The sequence below is a fragment of the Corylus avellana genome, chromosome 10 (assembly GCF_965113065.1).
Source record: "Corylus avellana chromosome 10, dhCorAvel1.hap1.2, whole genome shotgun sequence".
NCBI classification, from domain to species: Eukaryota; Viridiplantae; Streptophyta; class Magnoliopsida; order Fagales; family Betulaceae; genus Corylus; species Corylus avellana.
The window spans coordinates 22,746,155-22,763,248 of NC_142499.1; the positions used below are offsets into that span (position 1 = coordinate 22,746,155).

Genomic DNA, 17,094 nt, shown 5'->3' on the forward strand with positions numbered 1-17,094 from the left:
ATATTCCAATACCCTTTCTTACGTGTGATTTCACTGTAGTAGTTTAACAATTATTAAATCACCGTAATGCTCTTTTTTACGTGAGACTTAATAGGTAGAATATTTAATTAAATTCAAATAATAAGTAAATTATGAAAGTAAAGTTTAAATTCAAGACCTCTACTTTAATACTATATTAAAATACCACTTACTTCAAAATATTAAATTCATAATAAAAAATTAAAATTAAATCATTTAATTAATACTCCTCCGACCACAATGCCTTACGGATTGTGAAAGTGACGGATTCGGATCCCCTGAAATTCCTAGGGAAATTCTAGTTTATAAAATTTCAGATCCAAGCCATTCATTTTCATCCAAGAGCCATTATCTTGCCACGTGTCTCATTACTAATAAAATAATGATGATTATTAATATCATTAATATCATTACAAATTTATTATTATTTTATTAATAGTGGGACACATGGCAGGATAATGACTCTTTAATGAAAATAGATGGCCTGAATCTGAAATTTCAGAAACTAGAATTCCCCTAGGAATTCCAGCGGATCCAAATCCAAAAGTGACTGCCACTTTCTTGTCACTTGTAGACCTAATCAATGTTGTGAGTGATGCTCCCAAGTTTTTGTTTTAATCGGTAATTTGTGAGTTTTATGGTGGGTGGCTCGGGGCTCCATAATAATAATGTGGGCGCAGCTTTGAATAGGTAGATAATTAATTTCAATGACTTTTATGGATCCTACTTCTATGTGGTAGTGAAAACTACCGCATAGATGCTATTATCCAAAACCGTACCATTTTGGGTAGTGAAAAAGTAAGTATATAAATAAAGAAATCATTAAATTTCTTTTTTTAAAAAAAATCAATAATTAAAAAAGTAAAAATATTAAAAATTTAAAACTAAAAAACAAAAATTTAAAAACTAAAGGGGTGGCTCCAGCCAGCCTCCCCATGTTGGCCAATGGGTGGCAGGAGCCACTTCTCATGGCCAATCTAGAGGTGGACGAACCACCCCCATGGCCATTGGGAGTGGTCTGGCCACCCCCAAAAGGGCAAAAGAAAAATTAAAAAAAATTGTGTTTGGTTTTTTTGGGTGGCCAGACCACCCCCAAGGGCCATCGGGGTGGTTCGGCCACCCCCATACCAGCCATGGGGGGTGGTTCACCGACAGGCCAAACGGGGGTGGCTCATGGCTTTTGGGGCCCCTCACAGCTGGTATGGGGGTGGCCAAACCCACCCCATGGCCGTTGGGGCTTGTCCGGCCACCCCAAAAACCAAACCCAATTTTTTTTTTTTTTTTTTTTTTTTGCCCTTTTGAGGGTGGCCGAACTACCCGCAGACCGGCCATGCGAGGTGGCTCTAGCCACTCCTTTGGTTTTTATATTTTCTTTTTATATTTTAGGTTTTTTTGTTTAAATTTTTTAATATTTTTAGTTTTTTAATTATTGAATTTTTTTTTTATATAATTTTTAATGATTTGTTTATTATTTTTTAAAAGAAACCTACTTTTTAGTGCCCAAAACGTTGCCGTTTTGGGCAACTGCAACTATGTGGTAGTGAGAACTAACGCATAGAGGCTGGATCCCAGTAGTATTTATCGTTCCTACCTAAACATCCTTTTTTTCCATCAACAAAAAGCACTTAAATATTATTGCAACCTTTTTTCTTTTTTTTTTGTTGAGGTGAATATTATTGCAACCTATGAGTATAATACTGAGTCGAATGTATGTACTTTAAAAAATTTGATAGTTAAAATAGAAAAAAATGATATTTTTTACTAAATTTAACTAAGCTTCTGCTAAGGTGATCAATGTGAATGCTCATAGACGGCCACACGAGTTTGTTGGTAATGATCGTAGTACTCCAACATTTTTCTTGCCATTTTATGAAGAGTGTGGGTTTTAACTCGGAATTAAAAAGTGCCAAAATATTTATTTGAGGAAGTTGTAGTGACGACATTTTAGATTGTTCAGACAATAAAATCATTGTGACAAATTCTTTCAGCATCTCTAAATAGGATGGGCCCCTAAAAGAAGCTCAGTTTCTCACGAATCATTGTCTATTCCTCAACTTGGTTGACTTGTTGGACAGGTAGTTCTAAAAATGGATGTCCACTATGAACAAGAAAAGTATTTTGTGCTGGTGAGTGACTAAGAACTATAAATTGAACTTGACACTTGCTTTGCTTGTTCCTTCAATTAAAGTGAGATAGGTTTCTTGTTTCTCTAGGTGCTACCTTTGATATTGATCACTTGTACTTAGGTTGAAGGTCAAGCATTTTAAGGTCGAGCATGAACCTTAAAAGTTAAATTTAAGTTGTTGCAATATTAATTAACTGATTAAATTCATCATTTTTTATTAATTTAAGTGTTTGAGATAATTGATAATTTAACGTAGTTTGAGAGCAAATGTCATGAGATTGTTCACACTCAAACAGGAATAAACAAAGTCTTCAACAAATATATGCGGAATGTAAAATCAATCAATCATGAACACATAGATTTTGTTACGAAAAAAAAACCATTTAGACAATTCTCTAAAATGTAAAACCTCTCCAAGGACAGTCAAACCTAAGAAATTACTAAATCAATAGAATAACAAGAAATTACACAACGTCAAAGACTTGACACTCCTGTGTACTATACAAGCGACCTACATATCCGCTACCGCAATAGTTCTCCTAGAACATCTGAACTGTTCATTCTACGTGATCTCCCTTCATCGGAACTCCGGTTGACTACAATTGCTTTATCACCAAGGACGATCAAAAGATCCTAACTCTAAGAAAGAGAATTAACGCTCTAAAACAAAAACTCTCTTAGCACAATTCTCACGAACTATAGATTCAGAATTCGTAGTTATACAGATCTGTACACCTAATCTAATTGACACAAACTCTATATGAAAATAGACTTAAATTGCACGGGGCGTCTGGATGGGAAGTAAGCTCGTCAAGAGGAACTAGGTTAAAAACGCTAAACCCTAATACTCCGGCACGGCGCATCCACACGGCTTGCAGACGAGATTGCAGATGAGGCTCTCAGGTAGACACTTAAGTCTTCTTGTCCGAACGATTTGTAGACGACGTTGCAAACAAGGCTCTCGGGTAGACACTTTAGTCTTCTCGTCTGAACGGTTTGCAGACGAATTTGAAGATGAGGCTCTCGGGTATTCTTGTTCAGCCATCTCGTCCAAACGCAGTGCAGACGAGGCTTCAAATTTCAACCATTTACTCATTCACGCACTGCACACTTAAACCAAACATGTTAACTATAGGTATTTTGTTCACTGGAATCCAGCCAAGACAAAAAATAAATTAACAGATCATATATCTGTAATTCATCTCCTATTTTAATTAAATATTCCAAAATTTGAACTTTACTTATTAAAGGTCATATCACCTTAATATCTTGAAACCATTGGTGATTTAACATAAATACTAGTTTTTGGGTACCATGATGGTGAAAGGCAATTGGAGGCTGATTGTTAATACGAAATTTAGATGTGTTTTATGGCAAGCAATAGTTGTGTGGAAGCCTTGTTAATGATAGAGTCATTTTAATTTACCACCTTAATCTTGTCCCTTACATGCCTCCATTTCTAGCAGGTTTTACTGTTTGAGTTAATAGGTTTATTATTAGTCATGGCTTATCTCAGTTAAAATCACTTACATTGACTTATTTATTTTAGAGTTGCATGTAAAGTGACTAACCAATTTTTCAAACCAAATGCATTTTTCATTTGAAGTCCTCAAATGGAATTATTGGCGTTCGATTGCTATAAAAACCTTGCATGGACAGAGTTTTCCTATAAAAATAACATGTCATTTTTTTGAATAATATGTGATATACACACGAGTTTTTAATATTATTTATTCCAATTTTTGTCCATGTTATTAAAAAAACATTTGCATCTCATAAGTTCAAATGACACATATCATTTTTATAGACTAAATTGAAAGAATTAAGTTTTTCCAATCTAGTTTGGAGGAAAACTCTATCTATATTAAAACATGAGGCCATTCACTGCAAGGTTTTTATAGCAATCGAACGCCAATAATTCCATTTGAGGACTAGGCCACCGTGAAAGAGTGGGGAGAGAAAAGGGTTAGGAGGTAAGTTAAATATTTGGGATATTAATTATAGGTTTTATGATAATTTCTTTACAAGTTTATGGGGGCAATCTATATTTTGTGGAATTGAGTGTTACATTGACAATCATGTGGTAGTCTATATTTTAGTGGTTAATACGTAAAGTACTACATCAATTTATAATAGGGATATGATCAAAAGTTTTTTTTTAAAATAAATGTATATATTTTTATTGACTCAACTGATAAAGTTGAAGTCTCTCATTGTTGAATAAGGAATTTGGGAACAAATCCCATCTATATTAGGGGAGTTTTAACAAAATAAAAATAAAAATAAAAAATCTAATTTTTTTTATATTTTAACTTACCATTTTTTAAAATACCATACATCTCACTTTCAAAATCTTTTTCTACTATATTGAAAATAATCTTTTAATAATTTTATTTTTGCTTCTTTTTTTTTTTTAACGGATCTCTTTATTTTCCATACATAAGTCGCAGGTGAAGCTTGCTGTTGAAGCTCATCCATCCCAACATACACTCTATGACTCATCGTTGAAGCTACCAACTCCTCCCTGTCATCGTCCTGACGTCTCCACCTAGTTAATTAATAACCGTGATCACCTCCATCACACATATGCCTATGTGCTCAATTTTTTTTTTTATTTTTAAAGACAAATTTCTTTTGCCATTCTACAGTTGCTTTCTAGTCCAATGCCAATGCTCTTTAGGGACAATAGTGAACTCTCTTTACTATGTAGCCTTGAGACCCAATTGGCCTTCATTGGACCTAGAGAGAAAAGTTTTCAAATAATATGTATATGCGGAGACAAACACCGAAATAGATGTTTGAGAACCTTAACTTGCCCCACATCACCCAAAAAAAAAGAAATAAAGCCTTTGTTTTGATATGCAGAGTTCAGGATCAGCTCCAAGGCAGTAATGGGCTTAGCTTGGAATATGACCTTTCGGCCCACAAGCAACGGCCCACTGGCAATAAAATATACCTGGGCTTTATAAAAGAAGAAACTAAACGGATTGTCGTCAACCGGATAAAAAGTGAAATCATACTTGGGCCGGGACCTGACTTAGCCCAGACAGCACATAACAAATCAATGAGATTGGGTGAGTGTTGTAAACCATTTTGTTAAATCTATTCATTTCACTTTTTTATTTTTTTAACATTCATTTACTTTTTACATTACATCAATTATTTTTTATTATTATTATTCAAATAAAAAAATTATTACAAAATAATTTTTTTTTTTTTCATTTTTTCATACTAAACACTCTTACTTTTTCAAAATATATATATATTTTTACATCAATCAATTTTTGTTACAGTATGAGACCACTAAAATCCCAAAACCGTTTAACAAACGGAGCCCATAGCTCATATCTCTAAATAATTTCCAAACAAAACGTTAACCCGTCATCTCTCTTTAATCAATTCATACCATGATTTGTCTTGTATCTATTTCTTCTTCCTCCACTACCTCCGGTTGTCATTTTTACGGAGCTTTTCTGGCAGAAAACCAAAAGAAGAGGAGAGAGTACTGATACGCAATGCCGTAGGTAATGGTCCACAATGAAATGGACAAGACAAACGTGTAGCCAACACAGAGAGATGGTAACACGTGCCCCATGCTGCCGGCACCGCTCAGCGTCGGTGCTGCACGTCATCCCGAAATCTCGGTACGTGTGTTGTTGTCGTCACCCGAGATTTTCTCTCACTTTATTAAGAGGTATCCTCCCATTTGAACACGGCTGTGCATTCTTCTACGTGGACGACAGAGTTAAATTGTACAGGAATCAATGTACACTGTACTGTGCCCCGAAACAGGTCGTATTTACACTGTAACAGCCGTAATGGGCTCCATAGAATACGGTGAGCTGTTAAAAAGACGTGCCATTAGGCCCATTACATGATGTGCCTGCACTCTCACTCTGCAGTCTGCAGCATACCAAACTGCAGAAAATGATACTATTGCATGTATTCAAACCCCATTACGGAGAAATGATAAAGGGCATAATTTTGGTTCAATTTTTTTTTATGTGGTTATTTAAAAAAAAAATAAAAAATAAAAAATTCTTAAGCAATAATAACTTATGTAGTTTTTTTTTTTATTTTATAAAAAAATGTATTTTTCTTTATAACAATGACCATTTAAAAAAAAAAAAAAAATTAATCATTTTTATGAAGAAAAATATCTTCTTCTTTTTTTAAATACCAAATAAAAAAAAAGAGCACATAGAATGTTATTACTTCAAATTTTATTTTATTTTCAAAAAAAAATGAAAAATAAGAAAAAAATTATGCTAAAATTGTCTCTTAAACTGCAAGCACTTCTTTAAGAATGGCACATCTCCTCATTCCATGCACGTCATAAAAGCATGACAATAATCTCAGTTTTCTGTTCAACCATATGATTGCTGCGTTCAAAAATCTAATTTATTAATTGATTAAAGCTGTTTAGATGATGATAACTAAGCTCCAAATGCAAAATATCACACGATGATGGGAATGGTATAGAAGAGCACTAGCAACATTTTTTCTTTGATTTTTTTCTAAGTTTAAGACGCAGAACTACATTTTACTTCTTTATGAAAATATATTTCACAATAACTTATATTATCTTTTTCTATATCATTAAAATATTATTTGCTTACAAAATACAAGTTCTCTATTTACTTACTTTTTTTTTGTTTTTTTTCACACAATTGCCAATTAAAAACAAAAAAATGAAAGAGAAGAGAGGAAAGATGAATGTTTATATTAAAATAATGCGTAGGAAAGTTCCATGTACAACGGAAAACACTGTAACAACCATTGGGGGTTGGTTAAATATAGATAATCTGATGTGAGTAGATTTTTGCGATTTTTCTGAAATTTTTCTTAAACTTAGAGAAGAGAATAACATATAGAGCATCTGCTCCTAGTGTTCTAACACAATATTATTGTCTCCCTTCCGGTTTTCATAAATTATTTTATTAGTCACAGGATCAGAAGGATGGTACTGGTAGATGATGAAGCAAATAGAGCATCTGCTCCTAGTGTTCTAACACAATATTATTGTCTCCCTTCCAGTTTTCATAAATTATTTTATTAGTCACAGGATCAGAAGGATGGTACCGGTAGATGATGAAGCAAAGGAGGCTCGTAGCTCAATGTTGATTATATACGGATAAATAGATTTAAGATAAGCTTGAACCACGGAGCAAACAGGTAATTGCACGTGGTTGAAGAAAACAAAATCGTTTTTACATGACCAAACTGTTGCGGAGAGAAATATCAAATTAAGAGAGTTAAATAAGAGTAAATTAATATATATATTAAGACATTATTTTTAGTCTAAAAGTGTAAGTTAATAAGTTTGGGTCCATTTAGGTATATTAACTATGCATTACTTTTATTTTTTACGCTTTCTCAATGTAAGATACAAGCCTTATAAGTGTATGTACAACACAAACAATTGACTCAGCTTATTAAAAAAAACCATTGTCGACGGAGCTCGAACTCAAAATCAGCGCAAAACCAACTTAACCAAAATGGTAATGTTAAAGGGAACGCTAGCGTGCATGAACAGTTCATGTGCGCACGCTAGCCAAATTTTTTTTTTTTTTTTTTATATATAATTAAAAATATTAAAAAAAAAAAAAAAAATTTGGCTAGCGTGCATGAACTGTTAAGCACGCCAGCGTTCCTGTATCATGACCCTAACCAAAAATGTTAAAAAAGTTTCGGCTAAGATGGCGAGTAATACATTATGTTAGTATGTTTGCAATTTTTTAAGATTTTAATCGGATCGAAATTCCTACTATGGGAGATTCCTTGCAATTACCTTCCCTGCAGTTCAATAGACAATTTCGAAAATAAAATAAAATTTAGAGCCTAGTATTTTTTCCTACTCATTTCTCATATGATTAATGTAATGCCTTTTAAGTGAAATGCACTTTTATTTTGAAGTAACTATTAAAAATTGTCGGCTGATATAACATAAATGTTATAAATAAGTAGGAAAACTAATATTACTCTATTACTTATGGAACATGATTTTCTCTATCTCAAATGAAATGAATAATATCTAGTTAATTATAATATAGAATATTTTTATCTTTCACATTTTTAGTTAAAAAAAAAAAACCTATCCACTAGATCGATATTAGTTCATTTGAAATTGAAAACAGTCTGAACACCTATAAACAAGTTCGGGAATCTGGCGGCGCCATTATAGTAGACAAGTTTTAACGCCTCCTCCCAAACTTATTTTTTAAGCATATTATGGTGTGAATATTCAATATTTCAGACTTGCAGTACTGCCTGGCGCTGATGTCTTTCAGAGTTCAACTATGCGACAACAAATGTTGGCATTCTCAAAAAAAAAAAAAAAAAATTGTTAGCATTTCTCTTTTAACGACATATGGTGTATGACGTCCGAATAAAACATTTGTTCCAAAACTGGTTTCTTTGCATCTTGTCTTCGGAACAGGCTCCTTAATCACAAAATATTTAGTTAGTTATAATTATGAAGTATTTTTGTTTTTTTATGAGTTAATTAGTTAAATATTCTCCGATTTAAGTAACTGAAAATGATGTTCTCTATTGTTAATTTGGCATTAGAGTGGCAAGAAAGATAGAGAGTATTGAATTTGGGCCAACAACCAACCACCCGCGCGCCCATTTCCCTGATCTCCAACGCTTCGCTGCATGCATGGCTTGTTCACACTTAGCTCCTCCCCGCCACTTCTCTCTATATAAACACCACACTCATCAACATTCACACTCACCCACACCCACCTTCCAAATTCAAGCTCAAGTTTCCTCTTCCTTTTTTTCTCAACACGTACGTACGCACGATCACGCGCGCGATGGGTAGCCTTAAGTTGGTATGCGCGGTCCTCTTGTGCATGATGGTGGCCGCACCCGTTGCCCGGGCGTCCCTGACATGCCCACAGATAAAAGGCAACCTCACGCCATGCGTGCTCTACCTGAAGAACGGCGGCGTTCTTCCTCCCTCTTGCTGCAAGGGCGTCAGGGCTGTAAACGACGCCTCCAGGACCACGTCCGACCGCCAGTCCGCTTGCAACTGCTTGAAAGATACAGCCAAAGGCATCGCTGGCCTCAACCCTAATCTTGCTGCTGGCCTCCCCGGCAAGTGTGGTGTCAACATTCCTTACAAGATCAGCCCCTCCACCAACTGCAACAAGTAAACAATTAATTAGATTTAAATTTATGGATTTTTGTTTCAACTTTTCTCTCCCTGAAATTAAAGCTTTTTCATTTTGTTGCAGCGTGAAGTGAGGATGATAGAGCAGCGATTTGCGGCCGCCGGAGATGAGTAGCGTTGGCAATAAAAGCAAAATTGTCGAGCCTGGATGGGGCTCGATCCACTTGATTTCTCGAGTGATTACGGTCGTGTCTTTGTTGTAGCTCCGGTCGGTCCATCTATGAAATTACCACTTATAAAATCTATGCTACTTATGTCATGTTCATCTTTCTCGGTCTCCAATTTCATGTGCAATATTTTTTGTTGTTTACACGGTTACTTCACTGTTAAGCCATGCTTTATCATTTTAACGAGGTAGCTACTGTCAAAGAATTTAATAAGTTATGTTTCTTTATTAAATGATGAAATATGACTTATTTTAAAGGTTTAAATAAGATATAAACAACTTAAATTTATGAATTTAAGAATAAAGAATTATAAGTATCCCTCACCCTTCCAATAGAGATTTGATACTCATAAAAACTTAGAAGATTGAAAAATGAAACATGCATGCATTGTAAATTTTGCTTTGGCCGGAAAAAGAAGACCCATTGCAAACGGAAGAGAGAAGATAAAGACACATTTCGAACACGGCCAAAAACAGCAGAACATTAAAAGCTTAGTTCTTGTTGCTGACAGAGGAAAATAATTATGAATGGTCAATTGAATAATCCAAGTGAAATGAAAGCAGAGGCAATAACGTGGATGCATGGAGGGTGGAGAACATGGATGACGTAGCGAAAAAAAAAAAAACCAACGTGTCTTCCATCCAAAATTCCAACAGGCCAAGAAATTATAGCTTTGTAAAAAGAGAAAAATCGAATTTGACTACTCCAAAAACTGAAAACTTCATTACAACATTTCTGTTCTTATGACGATAGTCAAAGCGATCTAGAAAGACAAGAAAATTTCTCAAAGATGAAAAAAAAAAAAAAAAAAAAAATCCCCTGAAGATGGTAAATTATGGTAAATTAATGAAAATATAGAAATTTCTAGTGCTAGAAACAAGTCTCTATCGATGCTGACAAAGAGAAGATCAAATTTGCTAAGAGGAGATGAGGAAGTGATCATTGGTGCGTAAAATATTTTTATACAACATATCCAGTTTGAACCAACACATTCATGGAGGGACTTGAAGAAACAAGTGTTCGCGTAAGGCAGTGAGAGCCGTGGGTGCAGAGTAGTTAACAATAGGCCAGCCGGCAGCCTCTACTAGGTGCCGATGTTTTCTTTCAAACACAACGAAGAAGAGAAGTGTAAAAGATGACGTCTCTTGCCCTGCTGACGAGGTGAACACACGGAGGCAGCCTTGGAGGAACTGGTTGGCATGCGTTTGTTCGAGTCGTAGTTCATGAGATAAAAGGTTCCCATAAAGGTCATAAAGTTCAAATTCAAATTCATGAGATGGGCTGAACCTTGGGCCTTCCGAAAGAAGTAGGAGGAACCTTTCTTTATGGTAGCCAACGGGTATATCTGGTTTGGATGATACGGGCCTTTGAATGAGACGAGAGAAGCTTCTCAAGGGTAAGGTGGATAACCGATGACGTGGGCCAAAATTCCTTCAGAGAGTGAAGAGACAAAGGCGGAAATGATCATCTCATTTAAACCCAATAACAGATTATCTAACCATGAGTGTTCCTATAATACATAAAGTCTCGACCATTCTCCAAAAACAACCCATTTTCTAACTTAATTTACACATTTAATAAGCAAACAATATCAAATAATCAATATGTAACTTAATAAACATGAAATGGAGGCTAACGTTTTGAGATTATACCTCATGATTGTGTTGATTCCTCCTTCTTAGCCTCAAGAAACCAAAACAAAATGGCTCCTTTTATACTCTCTCTCAAGAAAGGTTGAGCAAATGAGTTATATGTTAAAGTCTTAATTAATGATTAAATTTACTTATTTCTATTAATTCAAGCTTATGAAAAAAATAATGATTCAAATGATATTAAAGCTAAAGATCATGTAATCGAACATTGACTCCGTCATTTACATTATATTTCAATTAAATATTTCAAATTTAACACTATAGAGTTTATGGGGTTTTTGTAAGCAAAATCTAGAATTTTATTTTGGATGAATTGATTTCGCATGTTAGTATGACACCAATTGATTAATGTCAGTGATGTGGCATTAATTAATTGAACACCTTTCGGGTAGTGATTGATTGCCCCTTCAAAATTTTGATATTTTCAAGACTCAACTGATGAAATTATTATATATTAATCATATCTTTGATTATTTTACGGCATTTCATTATTTGTTTTGTCCATTTTTATAAGACTATTTTTTGAAACAAGAATGTTACAAATTTGATTCGGATGATTTTAATATTTTCCCTTTGATTATTAAGGTTAATTACATGTTACATAATTAAGGGTTAATTGTTTAGAGTATTACAATAACTCTTTTCTTTTTCCTTGGTGACAGATTTCCCTTGTTGCCTAATGAGAGCCTTCTCTTCCTCTCCTATGAGTAGGAGTACCCAGAGAGGAAGGACAAGGGAGGAAGGAGAAAGTAGCTCCGCCTCTGTCGTTCTCCCCATCTCCTCTTCTCCTTTTTCTTCTTTGCAGGTTGATAGACAAGGCTCATCTTGGATGACAAATTATTTGCTCCCTCCTCCAATCTCTTTGGCCTACTTTCCTCCTCCATTACACGTGTGTTCTACATGCATGCTTCCCCAACAAAAATGGATTTACTTTATTAGCCATTATAATTTATAGGGAGTGGCTCGTGGCCACCTTTTCTGATATGGGAGTGGCTCCACCCATGCTTTTAATTAAGAGCTGGTTGCTAGCCACCTTTTTATTTTTATTTTTTTTAGAAATGACACTACTGTAATGTTGTGTAGTGATGTATCAAAACAGCTCTTGTTTATTATGGATGATTATAAAGTGATAAGTAGATCTATTTGAAAAATAGATATCTTTAAAGTTTTATTTGTTAAAATTAGAAATGAATGGTTAAATTGAAATTGTGTGAAAATTTTGGAAATAATTTATTTATTTTATTAAAAAAAAGTTAGATAAAATATACTTTACCCTAGTGTTTTTTAAGTGCTATATATATTGTCCCAATAGAATATGAAATGGGAAAAATATATTTTAAAGAAATGTTACGGATAAATAAAAATTTTATATTTAATCCATAGTTTTTTTTATAAATTCAGTACATCAGCTTAGCATTTCTCTATATTTTATTATCTAAATTGAATTTAATTGCATCTGTTTTAAATGACTTGACAACCCATTCCTCTTGCGGTCAGTTACTGTTGATTTGATATTGAGTTAATGCTCTGTCTTTTTTATAAAGATTTCCTATAGTAAAATTCTTAAATGATGTAAAAGATGACATAAAAAATGCAAAAAGATACCGTATTATTAATGAGAATTGAATATATTTTTATAAAATTAAAGTATTTTGTATTGGAAATTTTTTTTAAAGAAAAAAGTATTTTAGTTTATAGAAGAAAAAGCCTTATGGAATGATTTTTTTTTTTTTTTTTGTCTTGATAGTAAATTACCTTTTTAATAGATATAATTTTTCAAGCGGTACTATGCCAAATTGTTTTTTATTTACAAAAAAGGCATAAATTCACATAAATTTAAAATCAACTATTTTTAAAAAATTGTAGAATATCTTATCCTGTCTGTCTTTTTCTTTATTGTAATTTCACGTGGTAGTTTCCAGGTAGGTCCAGAATTTGCCAGGTAGGTCTATTATAGGAAGGATAGATTTGACTTCGGGAGAAGAAGGATGTAGAACTTTTCATTTAACATGTTGATATCATGATATGACATCTATCGGGTTCTTTTTTTTTTCTTTTGTTTTTTTTTAAAATGGCATGCAATATAAAAGTAAAAGTAAAAGTAAAAGTAATTTTTAATGTTCTAAGATTTATTTATGTGTTGTACTTGTACTTCTTCTTTTTAATTTTTTTTTTTTGTTAAAAGTACGTAATAAATTATCCTAAAAAAAATATATTGCCAAACTAACCCTCCCCTCTCTCTCTCTCTCTCATAATTCACTTTTGTTCTTTCTACCGTCCAATTAATTGAAATTGATGAGCCAAGCACTTCCCCGACAGACGGCACTTAGTTAGAGGCAGCTTAACAGTTTGTGACCACTCGTTTCCAAATCACGTCACATGGACTGGTACATTATTTTCAATCACTATTTAGAGGGTCCACCTAAATTTACCGACCCAAGACCTAACCTCCACAATCTAGAAACGACAGAGGAAAATTTTCACCAAAATCTCAGCAGCTTGTCTGATTACAATACGTACGTGTTTGATGTTTCTAGTGCATGTTACTCCCATCCAACTTTCACAATGGACTAGTCAAAGAAGGTAAAAAAAATATACTATAAGAAACTTTTCATCCTACTAATTCTACCCTTAATTTAATTCCCTAATTAATTTAATTTTTATATATTATTATTAAAAATTTATTATTAATTAAATGATTAAATTTATTATCTTTTGTCAGCTTAATAATTAGAATAAAGACCCATTTGGGAGTGCGATTTCAATAAGTGCAATTTTAAAAATTGCGTTTTTAAAAATTGTGTTTTTAAAATCTCTACTTTTTAAAATCGCATAGGCGTTTGGTAAAACATACTAAAATTTTTTTTTTTTTATCAATTGAGTATTTGAATAACATTAGTATATAATTGCGGTTTCATGACCAAATTACCAATAAGGATGAACAAGACATAGAGGATAAAAAAAAAATAAAAAATAAAATAAAAAAAAAAGAAAAGAAAAGAAGGGTTTTAATATATTTTAGGTGGGTATTCTTGGTATTTTTTTCATTCCCGTTCTAAAAAATGTAACTATTGCGCCAAATATCTTTTTAATAGAAATCGTGATTTTGTTTTAAATTCGCACTTTTTCAAATAAGCACCCTCTAATCAACTTATGAAAATCGCAGATTTTTTTGCGAATTTAAAATTTGCGTTTTTAAAATCACAATCCCAAACATCATAAAGTTGCGATTTGATTTAAAATCGCAGATTATTTTTTAAAAAACGCAATCTCAAACGCACCCTAAATAGCTTAACAAATAAGGGTATATTGAATTGTTATTTGTAGGATCAATATCTAACTCCAATTTGAGGATAGAGATTCTAAGTGGATTTGTTGTCGGGACTGTTATATGAGTGTAGTTTTGCCTTAAGCCTTAAGAGTAGTCCAGATGATCCTTTGCTTAAACACTGTTAAAAAAAAAAAAAAAACAATCTAAATTTAATTCTAAGTTTTTTTATTAAAATAAATTAAATTTAAACCATTAAAAAATTACTGTATAATTTTTTTTAACTGTGCCAAACTGGATTTGGTGAGATCCTGTAATCTTTTACTGGTTGATAGCCTTGAAGGCGCTTCAGTAACTGCATTTAAGAAACTGAACCAAATGTAAAGCTCTGAGAAGGCAGAAAACAAAGCATTGAACTATTCCAACCACCAACTAATAACTTCCCTCTCCAATACACGTACACGTGGCATCCATCCATAGAACCACAAATTCTATATAAACACTAGATCTCAACCCCTAGAAACTCACACTCAAAGCAAGCATATTCAAAAGAAAACAGGCCAGCCTACTACTCCTCGAGTGATATTAACTAAACCACCATGGCCAGCTCCTTCGTCGTTAGGCTTACTTGCGTGGTGCTCGTGTGCATGATGGTTTATGCACCGCTTGCCGACGCTGCCATATCATGTGGGCAGGTTCAAAGCAGCCTGCTCCCTTGCATTACCTACGTTAGGAACAACGGTCAGGGGGCTCCCCCTCCAAGCTGCTGCAGCGGGATCGTCGCCGTCAACAACGGTGCAAAGACCACAACCGACCGCCAGACCGTCTGCGACTGCTTGAAAAAGGCCGCTTCTGCCTTAAGCGGAGTCAATCCTAATATTATTGCTGGCCTCCCTGGCAAGTGTAATGTCAACATTCCTTACAAGATCAGCACCTCCACCAACTGCAAAACGTAAGCTCCCTTATAATCTTGTTTTACAAGTCGTTCATTTAAAACACGAGAAATGATACACAGTAGGATTGCTTAATTTTTTTTTACCTCGTACGGAAACTGAAAGATACAACCAAGTAAAGGAGGGAAGATGTATAGCATTAAAAAGTTTCTGCAAGGAAGTACACTGATTCTTAAATGGGTTTGTTGTTTTTTGTGTTGCAGCATCAAATGAGGTTGATGGAGAAGCAATATTTGAACCACGGGATGTAGTAGCTTGCTAGCATGAGAATAAAATGGGTGTTCTTAGGCGCTCATGCGTACGAGGCTCCTCACGTGGCAGTCATTAATGTCTAGTTGCTTTTGTATTTCATCATGTACTACGCACTTTTGTGCTATAATTAAATATGCTTGAAATTTACTAGCTCTCTGAGTCTCTCTCTCTCTCGTATACATACGTATGTGCTAAGTTCACCATATGGTTGACGTAAAAAAAGAAAGGATAAGATCACCTGAGCACGAAAGTTAAATTCTCACCAAAGTTTGGCAGGTTTAATTTTCTGATTGCGACTGTTTCTGGTGCAATTACTCCCATGCAACCCTTTTTCCTAACAAAAAAAGTTTCGTTTGTTTGGAAATGCTTAACCCTTTCACAAAATAATTAAAAAAGACGAATTACAACCAAAAGAAAAATTTTGTATCAAATAGTATTAAAATATTAATTAAATACTTTTAGTAAAAGACTCCAGGTTGGTGCTAACTAAGAGAGAGATACAAATTGCTGAAGAAAATGAATTCTTCTCCGACTACAAGTTCATAGCCCAGCATTAATGACCACTTGTCTCGGTGAAAACTGAAAAGCTTAATTTCTTCTCTCTTAGCTAAACAAAATCCTCCGTCGTATATATCTCACCTAGGTTTGGCTCTTCTCTCCTCTCCACCTGACACACCTCATGTATTTCGCCTCCCCACCTCCTTTAGCTACCTCTTTTTTTCTTCTTCTTCTTCTCTAGTTTTTCTAATCTTTTGTTTGGGTTATTAGAGTTTAGATTTACAGTATAAACCCACAACATCCACCACCCACCAGTGCCTCCTCCTCCTCCATTGCCAGCCTCCGCTCAACCATCCACCAAATGCCGCCGTTTCTTTTGGTCTCTTGCAACATATCTCTTCCATCACAGCCCTTTTGGCTCTTATTTGTGAAGCCCTTTTAGTCGACCAGAATTTTCAGATCTAGATGTGAATCTTAAAAATATTCGATCATTATGATTTTCTATCTCACTGCCTCAAATGATGTCTCCTCTGCCTCTGTACATCTACTTCTTAATCTCTCCCGCTATAAGTTGGACATGAGCTAATTAATTAGTTAAAAATAGTTTCTTTTGTTGATATCCATCCACATTGTCCACTATTGGCCACTTCAACCAACTTCACTAACATATTTTTTCGATTATATTGTCCGCCTTCAATGATCCTCTCCATAGCTATGGCCAGATTGTTGTCAAGATTATTTATATCTTTTGCATTTTGGGTTCATTAATTTTCTGTGTTTTGCGTCTATGATGTTTGTTTGTACTAGTTCTTACTCGTCTATTAAGGTACGAAAAGAATTTGATTAGGGACTCACCAGAGACATATGGCTTTCAAGTCTCGTATGTGTCAGCGTTCATAATTTTTTATCCTTATAAACTTTTGGAATATGTGATGAGTTAACATTATATCATAATAAAGATCTTGATGTCGTAAAATGATTCTA

At 34.0% G+C, this 17,094-nt stretch overlaps 2 protein-coding genes across 2 annotated transcripts; both read left to right on the forward strand.

The window, feature by feature from the left end:
• Window positions 1-8,857: 8,857 nt before the first annotated feature.
• LOC132162009 (non-specific lipid-transfer protein Cor a 8.0101) lies at window positions 8,858-9,585 on the forward strand. Its single transcript, XM_059572252.2, has 2 exons — window positions 8,858-9,299; window positions 9,385-9,585. The coding sequence occupies exons 1-2, from the start codon at window positions 8,962-8,964 to the stop codon at window positions 9,392-9,394; spliced, it is 348 nt and encodes a 115-aa protein (XP_059428235.1). The 5' UTR covers window positions 8,858-8,961; the 3' UTR covers window positions 9,395-9,585.
• A 5,336-nt stretch (window positions 9,586-14,921) lies between these two features.
• Window positions 14,922-15,762, forward strand: LOC132192369 (non-specific lipid-transfer protein 1). Its single transcript, XM_059607687.2, has 2 exons — window positions 14,922-15,359; window positions 15,564-15,762. The coding sequence occupies exons 1-2, from the start codon at window positions 15,007-15,009 to the stop codon at window positions 15,571-15,573; spliced, it is 363 nt and encodes a 120-aa protein (XP_059463670.1). The 5' UTR covers window positions 14,922-15,006; the 3' UTR covers window positions 15,574-15,762.
• The last annotated feature ends 1,332 nt before the right edge of the window (window positions 15,763-17,094 follow it).